The following is a 23,931-nucleotide window of genomic DNA, read 5'->3' on the forward strand; positions in this document are numbered from 1 at the left end:
AGAAGAGAAAGCAAAGTGCAGATGGCTTAATACTAAGCATGACATATGGAACATATTAAATCAAATCACATAATGTGTTTTCATTAGTACAAATGAATAGAAAGCTTATTCTGTATCACGCAGCCCAGTCTGAATATGATGAGCAACTAGGATGATGTATTTCTTCCACTGGCAGAGTCACTGACTTGACAAACCTAACTGATGATCATTAATTCACAATAATAAGACTCAGACAGAAGTGATGGGGTTCACTTCACAACAAGAACAAGGATGATCACTAAACATGAGAGAAGTGGTGTGCCAGCGTCTCCTGCATGCAAAATGAGGTCTTCCCCAGGGTCTGCACCAATGCTGGCACTGGACATGCTGTCCTGATGAGGCACGAGTTTGTGTTTTGGTCTGTTGCAACCCTGAACATTAATTTTCAGGTCTCTGAAACACAGTACAAAGAGCTTGTCTCTGTTACTAATATTCTAAAAAAACCTCTCTTGGTCCACTAAACAAACTCCTTGCAACAGCTGTTTGGAGTCCTGACCATTTTAAATCTTTGCCTACAAGTTAAGGGGGGAGGAAAGCCTCAGAAAGCCAGATCCAGTAGAGTAAACAAATAAGATTCATCTCTTGGATGGAGAAAAAGATTGTGGTCTCTGCTGCAGAATCAGAGAGCAGGTTTTAATCATCAAGTCATTGCCCTAACACTAAAATATGTATTTCTGAATCAGTAATAGAAATGAGTTCCTGACTAGGGCTTTGGAGCATGTCCTACATTGAGGGTAAAACAGTCCCCAGTGCTGTAACCAGCTTGCCACATCCTCCTCAAAGGCCACACTGTGTGGGGCAGGCACTAAACCTGCCAGGATGGAATAAGAGGATTAGAGGGACTCTGGGCAGCAGGTGCCCAGTCTGGCACCCCTCAGAAGGCGAGAGGAGAAGCAGGGCACAGAGCTGAGGTTGGACCTGTACAGGCAGCAGAGCCAGAGGAGCAGCCCTAAGCTAGACATCATCACTCAAGAGTTATGAAAATCATACTCTGTTAGGCATACACACCATTTAATTTCTAGTGAGTTGGCAGGGGAAAATAGGTCTCAAAAAAGCCAACAAATGCCCTGTGAAATGTGGAAAATTTAGGGCTGAAAACATTTTCATATGTCTTAGAAGGAACTCTGCTGCTTACTGACATTCCCCAGTCTCACCTCTGCATCACTCTGGTTTCAAGTCCTGCTGCTTTTATGGATTTAGACATTCACTTGTTGTGGTCCCTCCTGCTCTCTGGGTTGGAGGCACCACATCTAGCCTTTACCAACAGTTCACCTCTTTGTTAACTGGTCCACAGACTAAAAGTTCACTGCTTGTAGTGAACTTGGCTCTTTACTACTCCATGTACAAATTGTAACTGCCTTTCCACCTTGGTATTCACAGCAGCTCCCACTAAGGAAGCCTCAGAAGTATTAGCACAGTATGTAGCACAGTCCCTCAAGTTACAAGAAGCCTTTTTATTTGTTATGAACACATTTGTCAAAGATTAACATCGTAATACAGGAGCAACATGCGCTAAAATAAGGATTTTTTTTTTTTTTTTTAAAATAAATAAGCTGTTGGCAGCATGTGAACTGCAGTAATTCCACCAACTTGTTACTAAACTCCAGGGGACCAAGTACAAGGTCTTATATCACCGTGGCTACCAGGTCAGTATTAATGAGGAAGGAATGTCAGTGTGACCACGGGCCCCTCTCAAGTTCCTCTGTGCACAACAAACACAGGCAGATAGGACAGAGCAAAAATTTGTTTTCACCACACCTGAGCAAAAATGGAAGAGCTGCTACAGCGAGACTACCAACCAGCAATTTTTTTTGCTTTTCAACTGGAATGTAAGGCAGACAAAAGTAAGGTAAACAGCTGAGGTGCCTGGTATTCACCAAGAGCTCCTCTACCTCTTACTTACATTTTTGTTTTGATTTAAACTTTTTTATAATATGAAAATATATTAGGGCAGTCTCAAACTTCTGCTATAACAAACTCCTCCCAAGTCCCAGACAAAATAGGGAAACCTTTTCATGTATACCAGCTGCAACAGCAGTCCTTCCTGACCTCCCATAATTTCAGAACTTTATCGATAATCCTCTTTCTAATATAAGGTAAGAGTTGCTTTTGCAGGGTGCTACATTTGCATTATATGAGATCAGTCAGTGCTGAAGCTCTTGCTGGGGTAGCCTCTCTTTTACAATGATGGGAACAGGTCTGAATATCTCTGTTTGACGAGGGCAGTGCAAATATGACATGGAGAAGAGATCACCCATCATTTTAGCATTCCTGTCTTGTGTTCTGGCAGCAACAAAGGGGCTGAATGCATCCTACCTGTGAGGACTCCTAATGATAAGTAGAGATGTTCCAGAGTGGTGGCGAATGAGCTCAAAATTAGTCCAGTAGATGCAAGCAGCCCTCCTAGCATGATACCAACTTGGCAGGACACATGATTACTGATTAAACTCCCAAGCGGGGCTTCAAAGAAACAAATAAAGCTGGTAGTTAATGGCGGGTCCTCACACACAATTCACTGCAACAGTTATAAATGAAAAGGAAGCAGCAGGAAGCAGGAGAAAATGGTAATTGCAGCTACAGAGTGATCTTCCAACCCTGTCACAATGGCATAAGCACCAAATATAAAGAAAAATAATTCTAAAAGTAGTTTTCCTGAAAGTCAGGATAAACCTGAAACTTACAGCAGCTTTCTTAGCAGCCATTTATGTAGATCAAAGTCGTTATGGAACACAGCTAATCTGCAATGTCAAGGGCTCAATACAGGCCACAGCAACAGCCCACACTGTTCATTACTCTGCTTGCAACACTCAGACTTTTCCTCACCTGGAATTTGCACTTCAACCCTCAGTAACTTTAGGTGTCTTTCCTCACAACTCCCTGGCCTTTTGGGCTCTTTGTTAGACACAAACAGGAGAGGTCTCACTTCCTTTGGACAACCTCCAGGGCTGCTACCCTTCTCCAGCACTTCTCCAACATTGATTCCTCCCAGATCTCGCTGTTTCTACCATGGGATGTCATCAAGAGCACTCTCCCCCTGTTACCTGCAATTCCAGTGCAAGGTTACTTTTACTTCTCTCTTTTCCCCAAGATATAACCTGGCTGTCACAGGTGAGTTGTTGCATCTCATTCCAGCTGTGTCCCTCTGTCTAATTCTTACAGATTAACCTCTTCTACAGCACTAAGGCATGGATTATCACCAAGCTGTACAGCTTTAAAGCAAACCCATGATAAATTCATACAACCATTGCATTGATGCATGTGATTTTTAATAATACCACATTTTCTTTTAAGAGAGAAGACTATTTGTGAATACACGCTTCTGATAAAAGGAGGATGGCTGTAACTTGATCTGGAGGCAAGATGTACATCCTGTGCTACATCTCAAATATGACTCTAATCAAAACGCAGAGGAAACAATGGCTCAGTTAACAGCTCTCAAACATGGGGTGTCCCTGCAGACCTCAACGAAAGTACATCTCTGAAAAATTACATCATTTCACAAAGCAAAGTTCTGCTTCTTTTCTTTAGTATGAAGACACTCCCCTTCACAACTGTGTTGGGGGAAGCAGCTTGGATATACCATACCCCAAAGATCCCACAGTATCACTCTTTCCCAGCTGACTGCACCAATTTGTGAGCATGCTAAAACCAGATGGATACAATGCAAAAGCAGTCACATTACTTGTAAAAGACTAATACACACCACAAAGCATTGTAGCACAGTCGACAATGGAGTGGATCCAAGCAGTTCTGGCATAATCCTGCCCAAAGTATGCCTGGAACTCCACAAAGAAAATGGAAATGCACCTAGGACAGAAAATATGAACACGAATCTTAAACATGGAATATTTGCCTCACAGAAAACACTGGTCTCACTCTTCAGTTATAAAAAGTACCCACTTGAAGGTCCTCTCCAGCTCCTAGGAAAATCAAAATTGTAGTCATGAACATTGTAATATCATATGTTTCTTTACATGTTTTCTGGGGTGTCTGCTGCTAGAGTTTTTATTACTCATAGTATTCTGAACTAAAAAAAAAATTGAAATGCTAATTCTCACCAGCAACTTGTAGCCCATATGATGATGTTGCTTCCCTGGCACACAAAGCCCTGGATTCACAGTTCTTCACTGACCTTGTTGCTGTTGACACGCACAAACCGTGACGGTGGGTCAATACAATACCTACAGAGCAAACACCACCTGCAGCTATGTGCTCATTGATGGACAAGAGCAAAGTTAACTCCTCTCAAATAGAGAATCAAAACACAGCAGGAGCCTGTGGACCTTCCAGCAGTTTAATAAAATGCTTCCAGGAGAGGCTATTTTGCTCAGCTTAACAAGTGTTACTGTTCAACATGTCCCTGCAGAGGAACAGACTAAAAGGCTGCATAGTTTCATTCTCTTTTCTGGATCAACAAGAGATGCCTTTTCCCCCATCTTTTTCCTGAATCAGTGAACAACCACTTCTACTTTTTTTCTTGCACATACTCCATTTTTCTATGTAGTCTAACATGTGCCAGCCATGAGGTGATTTCATGGATGTAACACACTTCACACATGAAAAAGCAATTAAATCCACTAGGAATTCTCTACTGTTATTATGGAATTGGTACATTTGTACACATTAACTAACACTGTATAAGTGTTTCTATCCCCTTCTGTGCTGTTGACTTCAAGACCCTAGATCCATAAAGACTTCAGATCCCTAAACCTGGCAGCTTTATTTTATAAGAAGTAAGAACTTTAGGTAGGAAACACTATATCTACATTATACTGACTATCCAACAAGACATTCATTCAGTTTTCCTCACTTGCCAGGGTGCTTATCTCCTTGCTTAATATAGCTAAATTGTCCATGCTCACACACACCAGGCTCCTCTGTCTCCAGTTGATATCAAAGTCACTGTGAAAGCAATCTCATCCCAGATTGCATTATGTTTATGCAAGGCAGCAGTCTATTCCTGTTCTTTCTATTTTCGAGAGAATATTTTCTGCATATTTTGGATACCAGAAGGGTGTAGAGAGGGGTTTGTTCTCCAGGGCTCGGCCCTTCTCTGGCAGGACAGTACCTGAAATGCTCACAGTAGGAGAAGGGTGTTTTTACATGCTTTTCACATTGACTCAGGAGTCACACAAATTCATTGGGACTACCAAAAATGAGCACGGCTGTGGGGTCAGAGGGACACAGTGAATCCGAAGAGACCCTACATGATTGCTCCCTCCCCAGCCAAAGCACCACAGCCTGAAATAGCACTACCTGCCCCAGGCCTTGATTCTGTAAGAGATCAGGGAGCGGGTGCTGAAAGCTAGAGCAGCTGTCAGAGGAGTCGAGACTAAATCCAGAGGGCTCATAACCCCCCTGGTTGTCCCCACAGCCTTAGGGGTTTCAGGAAGCCTTGGAAAATATAGCAGGAGAGAGTTTGTACCTAACCAGAATAACCCTGTCGACTTCAGAACATCAGGGGAGATCCCAAACCCTCTTCCTAAGGTGAAGGGAAAAAAAACAAACCAAAACCAAAAAAGCTAACGCCACAAAGAGGCCAGCAAGACAAGCAGAGTGCCTTTACCTTGTCACGGCCCTGGTGCAGATAGTGACAAGGAAGCAGCCAGCAACGATCATCCATCCCCAGCCTCCGTCGGGAGGGCCGCGGAGCCGGGCCCGGCGGGACGAGGCCATGGCGATCCCGGCGCTGCTCGCCTCAGTGCCAGTGGCTGGCTCCGGCCCTCACGCCCGGCCCGGGCGGGGGCCGCTCGGCACATGGGTGTCCGGCATCTGGGGAGAGAAACAGGCAGGGCGGCAGTCAGGACACACGGATCATGCTGTAACCTGGGCACCGCAGCCTGCCTCAGCTCTGCCCGCTGCAGAAAAGTGAGCGTTTTCTTTCACATGCCGTTGAAGAAAATTTGTTGGAACCGAGAGGGCCGTCAGAATTTCAGCCAGTGCCTGGTGTCATGCTTTTCGTGATGATTTGGGTAATTTGCCCAGCACTTGCATCCTAGCACACAATACTCTTTCCCCCTACGTGTCACTGTGTGCGTGTGCAAGTCACTTTACTGCTGCCAGTCACTCATTCATCTTCAGCAAGTCGTTCCCTCAACTGTGTTTTCAACTGCAGTCTCTACTCAAACTAGCTGTTCTTCCTTGTACACAATTTAGTGCAAAAGTTTTGTTTGAGAGCGTACAGTTTTCACCTTTGTACAAGGAGGGAATATTTACTCCACAACCAGAGCAGGTCTGATGATAAAATAACCTCTATTCTCACAAGTTTAACCCCAGATGGAAGCTGTAATCATCAGGACACAGCAACTTAATTTTATGAGCATGGACAGTTCACAGAAGGTTAGAGCTAGCCTGTCCCCCTCTCCTAACCACTTAAATCAAAACCATGTCTGCATCCAGGCCATAAAATGATCTCTAAACACCCTGGCTGCTTCAGGACACTGCAGGAGACCAAATGACACCCACTGGACCCTATGCGAGCAACAGAGTCATGTGCTTTGCTAATGGGACCAACAGTCCTTAGTCCTTTCTGCATCAGTGACTGCATGGCAGGGCTCAACCCAGGGACCTGAAGTGCCCCAATTTTTTCAGTGCAGGAACATGCAACTGAGTGCTGGCTGTCAGTGCTGGATTTCAGTCCATGCTTCTGTCATAACCAGCAAGCCCTTAGCCTCTGGATGGATCAAAGATTTATAAGACATAAGCAGAATATCTGGAATGTCTTTCAGTTTTGCTTGTAAAGAAAGCTCAAATAGCTTCTATCTCACCTAGCTACAACAGATGCTAAGTATGCAAGATTCCCATGGACAAGAACCATAGGCTTCCCAGGAAGTGTGACCTGTTAGGACAGGTCAGAGGGCTACAGAGCCACTTAAAATGGCAATTCAAGAAAGCAGCTACATGGCTAACAGTGTGCATCCTTGGTCCTTGAAGCTGCTTAGACAGGTGATGCTCAAGGCTTGACTCTGCAAAGTCCAGAGCTCCCTGACCCAAAGAGCAAGACACTCTAAAACCAGCCCTAAACATCATCACATCTGAACCTTTGAGAAGTGCTCATCAGTGACCTCCTGGAGATATATTGAGTTTCAGCTCAAAACCAAAACCAGAATTATTTTAAGAAAACATACACTCTACCAAATTCAAAAGTGAGCAAAATAGGAGAAAACACAACATGTTGAAAGCTTAGTTGACTAGGCTGTAAATAATTTCCTGTAACAACACTGTACAAGAGTATCAACAGACTCTTTTTGAAAACAAAATCTTTGGTAGTGTTCTGACTCAAAAACAATAAGAAATGTAATCCTAATCGATCTGATTTGCCTTCAATGCCAAAGAATTGCAGCTGATCATTCAGTGTATCATAAAGTCCTATGTTCTAACAGAACTCACTCCATTAATGTTGAAAACAGAAAATCCCTAGTGCAGCTTTCAAAGATAGGGGTGTACTGGGTTTGCATGGCCTGGTTTTTGGTAGCAGGAGGCCTACAGGGTGGCTTCTGTGAGAAGCTGCTAGAAGCCTTCCTTCACATCCAGCAGAACCAAAGTGCAAAAGCCAGGGGCTGTGCTTTCATATGGGGCATCCTAACTGCCATGGGAAGTGAACAGCAAAGAGCACCATTCATAACCTTGCAACAAAATGTGTGCTTGTCGTTTTTGAACAGTGACTTGTGCTGGCCACGTTTAAAACAATATCCTTGAAAAATAACAGTGAATAAAAATATCCACAAAAGATGCCAAAACTATATTATACTGCCATCCAGTTATACCAGCTAAAACAGCTAACATTAAATAACTGTTCCAGGTCTTTCCTGGTATTCCTCAAGGACCACATATTTTTCCCTCTGCACTAATCAGTGTGTACCACACACTTTATTTTAGACCAAAACTGCTGTATTATATTTGGAAATAAAACTTACTGTCCTATTTTCTCTCTTCATGTAATAGACTTTGCTAATATTTATTTATAAATAAATATTTGTAAAAATCTTTCTAATAATTCAGAGCCAAAAGAAATTCCCACTACAAGCATTAGAACACATACTTATGCTGTTTTATTATCTTCTCGCCCACTGTCACAAACATCTGTTTCATCATAAGTTAAATTGTATTATAAGGCCTTTGCAAGGTTAATCTCAGTGTTTTTAAGGAGTCTAGCACAATGGTGGTTTTCACTCATCACAAAGTACTACTGCAATAATTCTAGTTCACATTAATGAACTAGAAGAGAGCTCAAGTATTATAAAAACTCTTATGACCTGCTTTGTTTCTCACTTCTCCGGCTCTTTGGAGAGACACTCTGTTCTGCCTGGTTATGGAAACCATTCCCTCTTTGTATGAAGAACAGGCCACATCTCAGATGGGACACATGACATGGCTACAGTTTGGATTACCTATCAATAGCCACATTTGCTCACAAAGATCAAACAAGAATTTATGGCCAGGGTTACAAGAGCAAAAAAGCAAGCAAAAAACTGGCATCTCATGGATAGAAGTGAGTTTAAAGAGTCTCAGCTGGATGCAGCCTTTGAAAATTCATTCCTACAGCTGATTAGAAAAATACTATAAAACAAATGAAACTCAAATGAGTTTAGGGTTTCAAACCTCATCTTCAAGGTATTCAATTACTAAAACTTACATGCATAAAAAAATCAGTAAAATCTCCAGAATGGAGACCAGGACAGTTTGTCTCTTCTGGCACAATTTTTTAATACACAGCAAAAAATGCAAGCGCAGCTGACAAAGCTTTCTGAAAAGTTTTTGCAGGTGCCCACATGCCCAGCAGGACATCACTGGCCTCTTCACAAGCCTCTCCACTATACTCAAACTTCTGACACAAAGACAAACAAATTGAGGAAAAAAAGAGACAACAGATTGGTTAATGCAGTAAAAGTAGAAAGCATGTTTGTAAGCAAGTATGGCTTACAAACCAAAATCCAAGGGAGGCTGAAAATGCCTTCAGTGAAAAGTTAGAGGATACCAGGCACACGACACAAAAGACACACCCATGGACTCACCACTTGGCACACACCTTATGTATTTGCCTTCCAGCACATGCTGCTAATTTGTGAGCAAACCATATTTCTTATAGATTCCATCCAGGCAGCAGACAGTTCTACAGGATTTATGTTACATTTCAGGTAGACACAAACTAATGAATGATTCTTTATTTTTAACTGATACAGTCAATTGTAGCTTTGATTGAAGCTTCCTGTATAGCTTCAGGCAACTGCCTTATGAAATATGTGCAAACATTGGATCAACAAGTTATCTGATGACTAAGACAGTGGTCACATGATTCTTCACCTAGAACCAGATCATCAAGTACAGTTTGATTTAAACCACCACCACATCCCAGTCTACTTAGGTGGAAAACAAAATTCAACACTTTTGTGAGGGTCTACATCTAACCTAGCCACATAAAAAGCTGCTAGCTAATCTATCATAAAGCCAAAGTGGCACAAATAAATTACATCCTGATTTGTCAATTAAGTCTATGATCAAGTTATCCTGCCAAATTCACTTGAACAAGCACAGCCAGTACCAGTGCTTTGTACCATGTGGCCACCACATTTTGCATGTAACACTAAGAGCCTTGGGGTAGATTTATTGCATTATTTCAAGTTCAATAAGTTATGTTCAAATGGATGATTGAATAGCTCGTAAGAATCCATGAATTAACAGGGCACTCATAAAGTTCAAGTTATTTAGCTCAAGATTTTCCTGGCAATCACATGTAATATAGTTAGGTGGAGTTTGCATAAGCACATGACCCATCACAGAAGGATCCTAAGAAATTCACACATACCACTGGAGCACTTCTGCAGAGTCTTGGCAAGGAGAGACTTCTTAATTTGGGTTTGAGCAGTATCTTTCATTGCCCTTTCTCCAAGAATGAAGTTGGTTTTTTGGGTTTTTTTCCAAGTTCTGATTATTTGGAGTGGAGGAGGAACTTCCAGTAATGCCAAAATGGATAACAGTGACCCTTCAATAAGCAAAAATACATACAAAAATTTTCAGAGGAGTCTCTGAAATACAGAGCCCTAACTAATTTTAATGCACAAACAGTAGTAGATGGGTGCCATGGCCTCAGCCTAGATCTCTGGTCCAACTTCCCTGGCAAGCTTCAGATCAGGGTTGAGACCCTAGTTCGCATTTTTAGCTGTACATTAACGTACTTGGGAAGAATTTGATGACATATCAGGCTAAGTAAACATAGATTAGCTATTTGGTTACATGGTTACTTGCTGTTATTTTCCCAGAACCCTGCCAGCAAACATTTAATGAGGTTACAAGCAACTGAAAACAACCATACTATAAAAAAATGCCTGGCCAACAGGAAAAGGCCAGCCAGCCTCCCTATAGCAGATTAGTGTAAACCTCATCTCCTTGACTCCCCACTTGCTTCAAGGAGTGCTGTGCCTTTCATAGCCACTAAACTAATAGGCAAGTTAAATAATTACCTTTCTTGTGGCTGCACATGTCTGAAAGCACTTACTATGCCAACTGACAATTTCATTTGGAGGTTAGGAAACTTAATTTGCTTACACTCTGGTGCTGTTTTCTAATTATCTGTATGGTGGATAGTACAGATTGTGGACTCTGCAAATGAAGTTGAACAGCAAGAAAGCACACTTCATCTGCACAATCTTGTCCTCTCCCTTCCCAAATGCCAGTTTGCTCTCAAGTTGCATCTTTTCTTAACCCCTCTGGTATAGGATAAGACTCCTTTTGCATATTTGCTCCACAGTAAGGCCTGGCAGCATTGGCTGCTATTATAACGTATCTCAGATGTACATGAAAGTTCCTGCTGCTTCAGACAGCTAAAGGAAAGCAGCATTAAAATATAATCTCAAGAAATATCTAGCTCTGTACTTTGCTAGATAATTTTCACCCAAGCACTAAGTAAGTAAATGTGCTTTGCTGCGAGTTCAAAGATGATGCAAGGGGGGTGAAAATGGTACAAATTCTGATAATCCCTTAGAAAGCTTTAGTTACCCAATGTGCCCTGGCAGCTCACTAAACAGTGAGTCACTAAACTGTTCCCCCAATTTAAAACATTAAGTTTAATTTTGCAGGATAAATAACCTAGCCGTTACTTCAGCAGCTGTTTTTGAGAAGCCTAGAAAGAAAACTTGTGCTCCTGAGAGCATCTCCCTTGCTCAGCCACTCAGCCAGCAGAAAGGAGTGAGGTTACTAAAAAAGCATTGCCATAACCTTGCACCTCACCACAAGGTCCCTTTTGCCAGGAACAGGAGCACAAAAATCCAGAGCAGCTTAGCCACCAGCCAGCAGAACGACAGGAGCCACTGACCTTTTAAACAGCTCACAGCCAGCAAAGTACTCACTGCTCCCCCTGCCCACCTCTCCTCCCACCCTAAAGGTTTCCTTATTTAAATAAATTAATTTAATAATGATATCACAACAGTGTGAAGATGCAAAGCATTTGTATGACAGAGGACAGAAGAACAGCAGGTACAGTCACACTGGCCAGCCTGGTGACCAGGGATGGTGTTTTTCCTACCTTGTTCACCTGCTTAATTTATAGTGTTGGTGTATCTGGCAACTCCCTCACCTCTAGAAATACCACCTCCAGTGCCTGACAGTTTGGGTGCTTTTTGAAAATGCTCCATTTGCAGAGGGATACAGCTTCAGCCAGAGGAAAAGGAATAAGGTGAGGTTTCAGCAGGAGAACACAGATCCCAGACCATAATAGGGGTCCCACTCCACTACTTTCTTATTCTTCACCCTGCCCTGATTACACAAAATCAAAATGTCTCTGTGTGTTTAAATGCCTTTGCAATTTCTTTCAGAACTGCATGGAAGGATTCTGTGCAGCTTATCCCAATGGAGCTGGCCCAAATATGTATTACCAGCATAAATAAGCACAGAATCCAACACTTACTTTTGCCTGTTCCATAATGCAGAGATGTATTATCAGAAGCATAAGAAAGAGACTGATCTAGAATTTTCTTTCTGGAACAGTGTGAGATACATCTAAATAGTTAAACTATATGTGCCATTTGCTGCCTTTACCATGAAGATGGGGCAGGAGAGGCCTGAGAAACTTGTGCCCAGAATGTCAGGACACATTTCCAGAACAGGTTCATTAACACTAATTAATTTAAGCTGTACTTTTCTGGTAAACAACAACACACACAGCTTTCAAAGTCACTTTAAGAACATTCGTGCAGATGAATTTTATGAAGAACAAGTACAAAGCAGTTTAAGTGCAGCTGGAGAAGATTCATTAATGCATGAAAGGTAACAGAATTGCATATATTTGCTACATTTAACCTATGCACCTAGCTCTAGGGCAGTTTAACATCTTCTGGCTATTCACATAGCTCTAGGGTAGTTCTATCTGTTTTGTTCTTCAGATTGCACCCCAAATATTATTTCTAGGCACTTGCTACACTCATATTGACCTCTGGCTTTAATACTCTCTTGCTTTCTCTTCCCTTTAACTGCTGCATCTTCCATGAAATGAAAAATAAACGAACGAAAGAACTACGAATAAAAGAGAAAACAAAAAGGGCATGGTATGAGTATCAAAGAAGAGGAAGAGAGAAGAAGGAAAAAGCTAGCTAAAAAAATATGTATGTTCTGTGGGACAGTGGAGCATAAGATTAAATATTTTAAAGGTTTTGAAAGAGTTCATTTCTTTTGCATGTCTTGAAGGATCAAGGATGACAACATCTGACCACTGACCAGAGTCTTTCCAGAAGTTTACTAGCTACCTTAACTTATACAATAGAGCACATTAAATGGGACATGGCATTTTATATAAGCACAGAAGATGCAGACAGCTGCAAACCCTCTATTGGCTGGTCTAGTTAAAAGAAAAGGAGGTACTCTTTTTTGTTTTTTTTTCCTGTTAGGAAAAAAACAAGACACTTTTTCAGCCTCTTTTGCTTTCCCATATTCCCACAATAGCAATTGCATACCATGGTAGGCACTACAGCCAGCATTCTGGCAGGGAGCTAAATCCTAAATTGTTCTTAAATACATGGAAAATAAAGACTTCAATTCTGTACAGCTCTTGGGAGGCAAACACTATTTCTAATCTAATCTATTTTCTCCAGTCAACAGCTGTCCCATTCTGCACCCTGAGTTAGCTATTTAACTCAAAAAGAACAGCTTGTTTTGATTTCAGCAGTCTATTTATCAAGAATTATATGATTATGACTTTGACTTGTTTAAAAACAACCCAAGAGGTTCTTTGCAACCCTATGTTCCCAAGTAAAAGTACTCCATTGAGCATCTTAAGACTGTCACTCTATATTGTCAGCCTTTTTTCTGTATGAATATGTGTCTAGATAAATATGTGTCCAGTCTCTAGACAAAAACAAAGTTTATGTTCTTCTGAAAAGAATGGCTGATGAATCCATGGAAATAGTCCTTGTGTGAGCAAGTAATCTTGCAGATTATGCATGTCTTTACAAGCAGGGCACTCATTCAGCATCTCAGACCTCCATAAAATCAGTATCTCTCCAGCACTGTTACAAAGGTTTAAAAAAAGAACTACTTACCCAAAGGTTCATTTAGGGAATTGTACCAGAATTAAACTAAACTAACAAATATTTTAAAAATCCCCAAATAAAACCAAAATGCAACCTGAATTTTAATAGTTGCCAGAACACTATGACAAGAAGCACATTAAGACAGATCGTAATTAGTGCTTCACACTTTTCCCAGTTTTTTATCCATAATATTCCTGAATAAATCTGTATGATTTATTTTGAAAATGTGTAACCACTTTTATAAGTTTAAGGAGGGATTTCCCTATGATATCAAATAAAAGCAACATTAATAATCTATTTGTATTGCAGCAGTACTTTGGGGCTTCTAATCAGAGAGCAGTGTCACAGGGCTGGGCATCATCCAAATATCTGATAAAACTTCCATCCAAAATGTATCCAGATAGAGAAGATAAAGTGTGCAACAGCCCAGCTTATTAGCTCCTATCGCTGTGCTGAACAGCAAATGTTCTTTGTTTGCTTCAGTCAATACATATGAGGGAGGTGGTTGCTGGAGACAGATTGAACAGGAAAAGCAGTCTGGAAAGCAAAGGGATAAGCAGCTGGTAGAGAATGGAGGTGCCATAGGTGACTGGGGTGACACAAAAGAAGGGCAAGAGTTTAGAAGACTCTCTTTTTACGCAAATATAAAAATACTCAGAGCTGAAACATGAAAAAGACGGCAAAAGGAAGGACTGTAGAGCAGCACAATGTTCATTAGCTGCTCCTGGACCAAGCAGTCACTGGGAAAGGAAGGGCCATGCTTGCCTCCCACAGTGATCACTTTGCCACACTGGCTCCTTAATTTGTCAAAGTTGCCAGGAATTGCTAAACCAAATGGTGCAGCTGGAGCCACAGCAGGAGTAGTTACTGTTGGTAATGAGAAATGCAATGTGAACATCCCTTGTCTCTTAAAACCGTTGTGTGGGGCTCACAGAAAACCAACAGCCTGATAGAAGGGGGTCTACAGAAAAAAGTTAAGCAAATGGTAATGGAAGTCTTTTGACTCTCTTATGTAGCTTCTGGCTAGGTTAGTCCTTAAATAATGCAGTTTAACTACAGAGGGTAAAAAACACAAAAGAGTATTTTTGTAAGAAAACACATTTGCAGAGAAAGCTTGACTTTAACTTAAGTCCACCTGAAAATGTGCATTTTTGATTGACACTCTTAAGGATTTTTAAACAGGTGGGTTGTCACCATTTCATTTCTCACTGTGATAAAAAGAACAGAGCCAGACAATTTTCCTTGAGTACACGGCTGTTACCGAAATCTGAGCTGAGCCTGCCAATGAGCACACCCATAGCAAGGCTGTGGTCACACATGTTCCATCTTATGATGTCAACATACAGATGAGTCAGAAATCTCTGATGTTTGCTATTTTTCTAATAGCTCTCAATTTTTCAATATTCCTACATTTTCCTAATGTAGAAACAGGTGGTGGGTAGACAAGGGTTTTGGAAGCTTTTTGGAAGGTTTTTTTATTTACTTATAATTGCATCCCATTTATCTGTTAATTTTGAGTTTTATAATATATCATTAATGATGATTAAACATTTCTTCAAACACTTCTCATTTACTGTTAAGCTTACATATGTCACAGTACAATAATTTTTCTGAGTCATTCCTATCTGTTCAAGGATCTGTGCACCTTTCTGGATTAAGTACTTATTAGTGCCCTCTTATATCCTTAAAGAAAAGTTAACATCTGACCATATTTGTTTGGAAATTCTGAAAAAGCTTTGTAATCAAAGTGGTCTTCAAGTGACATGTTTCCCACATCTGGTATATAAATTTTTCCATCTTCAGGACAATCTTGCCCTGAGAGAGAATGCCACTGCAAAGCTGCAATGAAACGTGAGAATAGCATGAGTTTTTTCAGACCATCACATAGTCTGTGGAAATCACTACTCTCCCCTTCCTTCACTGATTCTGCACCCCAGAGTCTACTTTGGTGATAAGGATCCAAAAATAAACTTCTCTTAGGTTAGCTGAAGATGACCTGGTGAATCGTATAACAAGCAAATGCTGTTCCAATCCCTCCAGAGAAAATTAGGGTGTCCTCAGGCATGCCAGGAGTGCTCAGGCACCAACAGTGCAGCTGTGCCTGGGTAAAACTGAGGGGCTGACAACATGGAGACACATCTCCCTGAACATATCTTGAAGTGCAAAGGCCACCTAAAAGCTGTGATCACTGCCAGCTTTTGTGTTTCATCTCTGATAAGAAATGAGTGCTGATGAACGCCAGCCACAGCAAACGTCCTTGGCGGGGAGTCCCAGCCTGAGGAAGCACTGATGACCCTTCTGTGGTGTCCTGGGAAAGGTGACACCCAGTCCAAGTTCCTGGTAACAGAGGAGATCCAGGAAAGCAGGAGGCAAGGCCAGGGCACATTTGTATGCCCTCACCTAGAAGGCTCAGTGATGTGCTCAGAGAACTTGTACATGTACTTGGAGTTCTTTCACAGTTATCACCTTCTCAGCCTTTCTGTTCATGGAAAAACCTTGTTCAATCTGCGCCAAACTAATTTGGTTTATAATGTCCTTGATGCCTGGCTGGGTTTTAGTAAGATGCACCTAAACAAAGACATATTTTCCCCACGGTCTTGAAGAGTTCAGAGCCCAAGTGGCATTGTTGGGTTTTTAACAATTCACACAGAAAAATGCTTTTCACAGTTAATTTTCAAGATGTGAATCTTACACAAGTTCTTTTTAAAAGGAAAGGAAATGACTGTTTTAGAAAACAAATTCTGCACCTACAGAACAAGCTATCCAGAAGGTTGCCTCTATTTATCTGATGGTTTAGGGCTGCTGTTAGCGTCAATTCATCATCATCTTCAATGTACAATATTTGCCAAAACTAATCAGGCATGGAAAGGCAGGGCAGGTTATTTCCTTTTGTTGACACAAGCTTATGTTCTGAAATAAGGCTATTAGGATAGTCGATGCCATGCATGCTCTTCTAATGGTCAATATGCACCATATGATAGCAAACTGTCACCAGGACTGTTATTTGTCTTGGGAGGTTTTCAGCTGAAATCTTAAACTCTAAAAAAGTCAGACAGCCCTATCATGAGGCCATATAAGAGCCACAAATTATTTTAACTTTAATAATCTTAATTTATAATCATTGTATATTCTAATTGTGCATTAAGATAATCCCTGGCAGGAGTGGTAGAAAAATCTCTAAACACTGGACAGAAAACTGTGCAAGACAAAAAAACAGGATGTCTGTCATTTGCTGAAACAGACTTCCAAAAGCAGCTACTGATAAGTGTGGCTTTGCAGGGTTAGGTATTTCTGACAAGCCACTGCACAAATCATATTTACCTTATTAAAAAAAGCATAATATTATATATTATAATAGATCCATAGGTACATTCCAATGAACACATCTCTGCACAAGTAGGCTCACGTGTGTCACTGCACAAACCCTTCAGAAAGTAACAAAAGGGAAGCTACTAAGTTGGAAAGGAAACATTAAATACTAAAATGAAAGACAAAGAAACAGATACAAGTCAAGAGGAAAAACTTGACCAGGAAGAGTGCATTTGACAGCACTCACACAGTGAAAATATGCATCTACTCACAAGTAACTGTTTTGGTGAAGTCACACGCTGGAAGTTAACAAACAACTGAAGTGTCTTGGGCAGATCAGAACATTCCTCATGCTCAGTCTTCCATTCAGCCTCACCGAGCCATCCACGTTCCAACTAGATCTTTGCTTAATACCGCATTTTAGTTTTTAGGAAAACTTAAAAGCTTTGAGAGAACTGCCCCAGGTTCCCTTTGCTGAGTGAATCTTGGTGCAGCTGCTTGATTACATCATTTTCAGAAATGCTCAGCAGGAACTTTCCACGATACATAAGGGTGTACTCCTGCTAGTCAGCATTGCAGCCCAGAAATACAGTTTCTCAATTTTATGTTAAAGAACATTTCATAGAATGCTTTTGCTTTCATAAGTGAAACACAGAAAAAAAAAAAATCACCCAGTTATACCTTAAGTATGTTTTACCATTGCTCTCCAGATTTCTATTTTAATTTCTTTAAAAGTTAGTCTCCATTTTCATTTTCTCTGATGTTCCCACATATCCTTAGCTTGTATCCTCTCATCTCCACAGGCACACAGAACTGTCAGCAAGCAGAATGCTACAGTAAGTGTTCAAATAAGCCTGTGATGGAGATGTGATTAGAAAGAATATTTGAAAAAATGTCTGACCACAGGAAGCACATGATTACCTTAACTCATAAAAAGCATAAGACTAAAGGGCTTTGCACCAAGGGACCTAAGGGTGCCTCTGCCAGGAAAACAAACCTGCACATAGTGAAGGCAGAAATTTTACAGAAGAGAAGTTTGAGTTACTCTAGCAGTAAATGAGACAGTATGTAGAAAAACAGGAAACCACTTTCCCCAGATTGTATCACATTTGTCTTTTCTCTTCAACATCTACACTGTAAAGCAAGATAGCTATAAAAGAAGGAGGAAAAGAGCCCATCTGGAGGAACAAGACAAGATGTTAGGGAGTCATCTTGTTATACATTAGACAGCAATGATAAGAGACCATAAAAGGTGAAATTTTAAACTACTTGAAAAAGGAAAGAAAGAAAAAGACTGATGCTATCTAAGAAAAATAACCTAGAAATTTATGCAAGAACTGGTTATAAAAACATTGGTAAAATTTCTCTGTTTCTTCTTCCTGTTAAACAAAGTCCTAATTACAGCAGCTGAATATTTACAGCCTCAGAACCAGCACAGCCTGCCAAGTCTCCCATAAAACCCCCAAAGGCTCCTATGGGCAAACTCTCAAGTGGAAACTCTTCAGAATCAAACTATGCAGCCTCTGCTTTTTCATCTGATCCTACAGGCCAGCTTGCTGGCCATTTATCATAGCATCTTGAACCACTGAATTGGAAAGTTTATAAAAACAAAAACCTGGCTAAAAATTTCAAGAATAGATTGTAGAACTTAGTATAGGCTTTCACTCTGGTACCATGCTCCAGGATGTACTCCATACAAGTTATAAGAAAGTTTAAAAAAAAAAAAATAGTCCTGGCTTTTCACTCTCAGTTTTCTTATTCACATTACTGGTCAAGGAGCCATGGTGAATAAATGCATTTGCTACCTGTTTGGACTGGACAGTCATATGAGTATCATTTGTTTAGTCTCACCACATGTCAGCTTGGGAACAAAAGAAGTTTTAAAAGGATGACCAAACAGTTATCCTCTTATCCTGTTATTCCAACCAACCCTGTAATTGTCTCTTAACCAGATCTCGTTATCAATAATCCTTTTATTGGGATCAGTTTCACTTTAAACAGCTTATTACATGGATGAAAAAAGGAACAAAAATAACTCAAGAATTACCAGAAAACAAAAATAATTTCTAAAACCAATGTCCATATATTGATACACAGAGGGTGATATTCCTTAAAATCTTCTCACTGTGAAATTAATTATTTTCTGGAGAAATGAACAAGTCCTAGTGATTTTTTCAAGAACATCTTCTATTTACAACGGAAATTCAGCCCCTACAGGGAATAAACTATAACTATAAAGATAGTATATTTAAATTGCATCTTCTGAATTACCTGAAAGAGTAACTTGAAGCATCCCAAAGAAGGGTTGTTATGGGGAATTGTTGGTTCACCCATAAATTGCCACCATAATAATAAAAAGATAATCTTGATCTCACACTAAAACTGATAAACAAAAACTAATGTCAAATCAAATTATCCTTTTTTTTTTAGCAACAAGATCTCTAACTGAGTTAAGTTTCCATTTCCAGTTAAGAACCACTGGTATATCTTGGTACCCTGAAAAACATTGGGAAGATGTTGGCAGCAACTCCTGCCTATGAACCTACCTAAAAAAAGCTCTGTTGCACTTCAGATCCTTCATTGTTAGATAACTTTTCTTCTTGAGTGGGCATTTCACATTAGGGCAGGTTGCATTTAATACATTTTAAATTGCTACGAAGTTCTAAATTCACCTGAAGCAAAATTAGAATCTCAACAAATTTTAACGAATCCAGAAGTGTCAGCAGATTTCCACCTCCACTACCACTCTAAAACACATTCCACTGGTTTCACACACTGTCCTGTCACCATCTTCTCATCCTCTTTTTTCCCCCACACAGATTTTATTTGGTGCATTGGTGCCAACTGCATGGACCTTTCCTGTCAGGAGGCATTAATACACTGACAACAGCATTTACATGCTTGCTATATTCTCTAGAAAGAGTAAAATGAAGGGATTTTTTATTTTCTAGAAGTTGCTTCATGAACGACGTTTTCACAACTGTCACCCAAGATTTACTTTCTCATTTTGGTAAAAGTAAAAATTGCCTACTAAAGGAACACTCTGTAAAGTACCTCTGCTGATATGCCCAAGACGCCCATATGCAAGACCTCTCATCTGAAATACTTTGTTAACCCACGCTTTCTGGCAGACAGACAAAGCTTGCAAACTAACAAGTGTCATTTTACTATCAGTCACGTGTGGGCTGATTTTATGTAGCTTGCACCATAAGCCAAATGCTGAACTACATCATAGGGTACATCATCTGAGGGTTGCAATCCCTCAGAGATTACCCTCCATGCCATTAACTTGATTAAAAATAGACCAGCTGTGTGGGATAATTCTATTTATTCTTTCCAACTTGCTACTCCATCAGGCTAAATTAAATGGGCACTGATAGAAAGAGCTCTGACCACAAACAAGAGATGAAACACTGGCTTCATGAAGAGCAGAGGATGGTAGACCAGGCAGGGAATGAGTCACAGTTCATCCTACATTTCCCATTCTCACTTGCACTGCTTTGCTGTACTGCCCTGCCTACTCTACATCTGGATCCCTAAGCTAACCAGAAGGGGAATGTTCAAAGCTTTGGATCTGTGCTGTGTCCCACAGAGCTAAAGAGGGTACAGAAATAACAGTGTTTGCTTCTACAGGAAGCTGGCTCTGGCTGGGATTCACAGGGATGACTCTGCTAACAAATCGTTTTTACCTTGCTAATTTTCATCACAGCCACATGCCAACCTGCAAAATTGAAAATTAAATTTGACCAATTTAATTGTTCTCCAACTGTGTCCTCTTTTGACTGCTTAGATTTTCATGTATTTAGGTGAAAGCCAGGTCCTTCAATACATAATGACAGAAACGGCGTATTTTTGCTGAGAGTTTCAGGGTCCTTTGTGATCAGCTGTGATGCCACGTTCAACACATTGTTCATCCAATACTAATTTTTCCACTGTCATCAAATTGTATTTTATGGCAGCTGCACTTCCCAAATTAAATATTTGGGCCACTTTCAATGCAAAATACCAGATGTACAGAGAAATAGTCTGAACTGATTTAAATGAGGAAAAAAAGAAAATTGTTAATTCTATACTCAACACTGAAAACAGCTTTCATACAAAAACCTCCATCTGTTATTGGAACACAATATTGGTCAAGTGGAGAAACTACCTGGACTTTGTATTAACTCAGTCCTTTCAAGAGGGAACGTGCTGCTCCTCTCAGCTGGCTTTTCTTGGTCAGCTGATTTCCATTCCAATATTCTCTCTCTATCTTTTTTCAGTCCCTTGTAAAATGCACTTTGGATTTCTACTAATGTTATCACACTATAGCTGCCCCAAGGACCATTCAGACTAAATAAATCGATAAAAAATATTACAAAAGTTCAGATAGAGAACAAAAGGGAGTCAACAGGCAGAGGGCACTTTATGGAGAAGCTTCCCAAACGGTCTTTAGTCAAAACAAGTACTGTTGGCTTGTTAGATGAAGGAGGATAGTGTATCTTTCAAGCTTTTATGGAAGAAAGTGTAATTTAAGATGTTTGCATAAAAGCAGGGTTGCCAAGAGATAGTCAACAGGGACAGAACTCTCCAGGAACATGTGGCAGCAAGGACATGATCTTGGTCAATATAGATAAGCAGTGGTTTGTTATCCCAACTGACAGGATTGCATCTGAAAGGCTACAATGCTTAAAAACAAACAAACAAAATCAAACTACCAGAAATTAGTTAGTTTCTTTAAAAAAAATGCAAAGTAGCTGAATAGTAGCTGACTATGAGAAGTGTAACAACATCAACATATTCAAATGGCAATAGCACATCAAATCAATCCTTCAAGGGCCAGCTCAGACCAGTTAGCCCATACGATGGAAAGGGAAACCTTTATTCCCATCAAGTTCAGTGCAGTAAGTAATTTTAAAACCAGCTGTGGATATTTATATGTATCCTCACTGGTATAGGCAAGGCTGAGTATCATGCCCCTGGCCCAGGAAATTTCAAGTTCAATAGCTGAGAGACTGTATTCAACACTTCAGCAACCTGGCACATGCCTTGAATGTGGAACCATTTTCAGTTTGACTCTCCTTATTTCAGTTCTTCCTTTCCCTGTTCTTATAATGACTTTTATGGGAAATAAAGGTTATGAGCTTGAAGGGCTGATTACAGGGGCTTTTGGAAGAGAGGAATAAACACAAAGTCAACAAATTACCAATCCAAATACTCTGGTACTTTTGGGAACGCATAGGAGTAGCATAACCATGGAATCCATGCTCCCCTGCAGTGTCAGCCAAAGAAGACAAAGCAGAGAGGCGCTGGAGCACTGACCACAGAGAAGCAGCACAGCCCTATAGTGCCCCCTTCTCAAATGTGCAACCAACAGCAGGTTGCCTGAACAAGCTCCAAGCACTCCTCTGCCACAAGAGCTTGATATTGTCAAACATGACAACTTGATAAGGCCTCAAACAGACAAGAGGAGGTATTTGATTACATCTACAGACTAAATTAAGGACTTTTGTGAGGTCTTCAAGAAGCTCTCAAAGCCAAGCTAGTTTAAGATGTGTTTGCAATGAACACTCTAAGACATAACTTATTAGGTACTGAAATAGCCCCCAAAACACCAGGAAAACCATTTGAATCAAGAGAAGTTAACTAGGAAACCCAGCAGCACCACGGACTCCAAGAAACCCCTAGAGAGGGAGGAGAAAGATCCCACTTCCCACAATTGCAGTTCACATCTGGGAAATATGAATCATTACATCAGCATTCAGAGAAATCCAGAAACAGCAGGAAGGAAGAAAACTTCCGAGTTGTTTTTTTTTTTTTTAAAAAAAAAAAAAAAGTGAAAGATGGGAGACTGTTTCCATTTAGAACAAAGGGAGAGAAAAATGTCAGCACTGTTGTGCTGAGGACTGAGGGTGAGGAGCTGAAGTCCTAGCTCCAAAAATACTTCCAGGTCCTATTCAGAAAGGGGGATGCAGGAATTTTGTGGTTGCTAGCTAAAACATCTTCTCTGTTTTGATGCACAAAACCTGCCTCTAGGACCTTCTGCAATAGCTGGAAACAGCTTTCCTTTTTTAAATATCCAAAGGAAATATATTCTTCTTCTTCTATTTGTTTTCTATCAGGAGCTTTGCTTCTGACATTACATTAGAGAACTGAAATTTCCTTTACCATATTTTCATCTGCACTCTCACCTAATGCTTCAAATAAATCTGAGAAAAGCTTTCAGTCATTAGGTACACTGTTACCCCAGAAGAAATGGAGTATAAATGGTGTGCATAGACAAGTACACTGGTAGTTTGTGACAAAAGCTGAAGAATCCCTGAAGTTTGGTCATATCTCTTGGCAAGATATGGCATTTATTTGGATGGTATTCCAGTCACTCACATGTTGCACAAGAAACTTAGAGAACTGGAAAGGGTGGCAAAGGGGCTCTCCATAATTTACCTGACAGAAGGTTAAAAGAACAAATGTGTACATAATAAATTAATAAATATACACATATGGTCTCAGGGCTTCCCATGATCATTATTTCTGGACAATTACGATAACCCTTTAGTAGTAACTAATGTATTTACCACTCAAAAAGCATTCAAGGACAGTATTTCCCAGAAAATGAATAGATGCTAGTGACAATGAGAACAGCTGAAGAAAATAATGTTTAATAGAAAAAGGAGCCCACATTATTTCCCACATCTTGTTTTTACATTAGTTTTTAATCCTACCCACTCAAATAGCATTACCCAACTTGCAAGCTGGTGCAGAATGTGAGCCTGAGTCCTGGTGCATACAAGCATGGGTGTACATCCCTTACATAGACCAGACATAAAACACACACTATAAAAGTACAGTTGCTTCATTTTTCTCTTATTTACATCATGCTCTGAGACAGCATCCACACCAAAGCCCAGAAAATCATGTTACAATAAAACACAAAAAAGGGAAAAAGGCCAACAGTTTTTCAGTGCAAACTGGTAATGTTGCCTAAAAGCAAACACTAAAGATTCTTCATTTACTGCTTTCTTGCTTCATTATCTCATCGAGCAAAAGCAAAAACTAATAAGTATGACACATAAATCAAACAAGA

At 40.3% G+C, this 23,931-nt stretch overlaps 1 protein-coding gene and 1 long non-coding RNA gene across 10 annotated transcripts in view; one reads left to right on the forward strand and one right to left on the reverse strand.

Moving 5' to 3' along the window:
- Positions 1-23,931, reverse strand: part of SLC16A12 (solute carrier family 16 member 12) — a 36,347-nt gene that overhangs the window by 6,784 nt on the left and 5,632 nt on the right. For 5 of the 9 annotated variants that reach the window (XM_015633372.2, XM_015633371.2, XM_015633370.2 and 2 more), the window contains 3 exons: positions 5,606-5,811; positions 3,743-3,846; positions 2,356-2,499 (listed from right to left, as the gene is read on the reverse strand). In XM_015633372.2, the coding sequence (XP_015488858.1) occupies positions 2,356-2,499; positions 3,743-3,846; positions 5,606-5,715 (358 nt within the window). In that variant the 5' untranslated portion in view covers positions 5,716-5,811. Of the gene's footprint in view, positions 1-2,355; positions 2,500-2,862; positions 3,081-3,742; positions 3,847-5,605; positions 5,812-9,844; positions 10,023-17,140; positions 17,324-23,931 lie in introns of those variants that run through there. The other 4 variants (XM_015633375.3, XM_015633377.3, XM_015633379.3 and 1 more) reach the window with 4 other exon arrangements.
- Positions 5-3,547, forward strand: LOC117244644. The gene is made up of 2 exons (XR_004498115.1): positions 5-1,888; positions 3,331-3,547. It is a non-coding gene; the product is annotated as an uncharacterized LOC117244644 (long non-coding RNA).

This window comes from Parus major, chromosome 6 (assembly GCF_001522545.3).
Source record: "Parus major isolate Abel chromosome 6, Parus_major1.1, whole genome shotgun sequence".
Lineage (NCBI taxonomy): Eukaryota > Metazoa > Chordata > Aves > Passeriformes > Paridae > Parus > Parus major.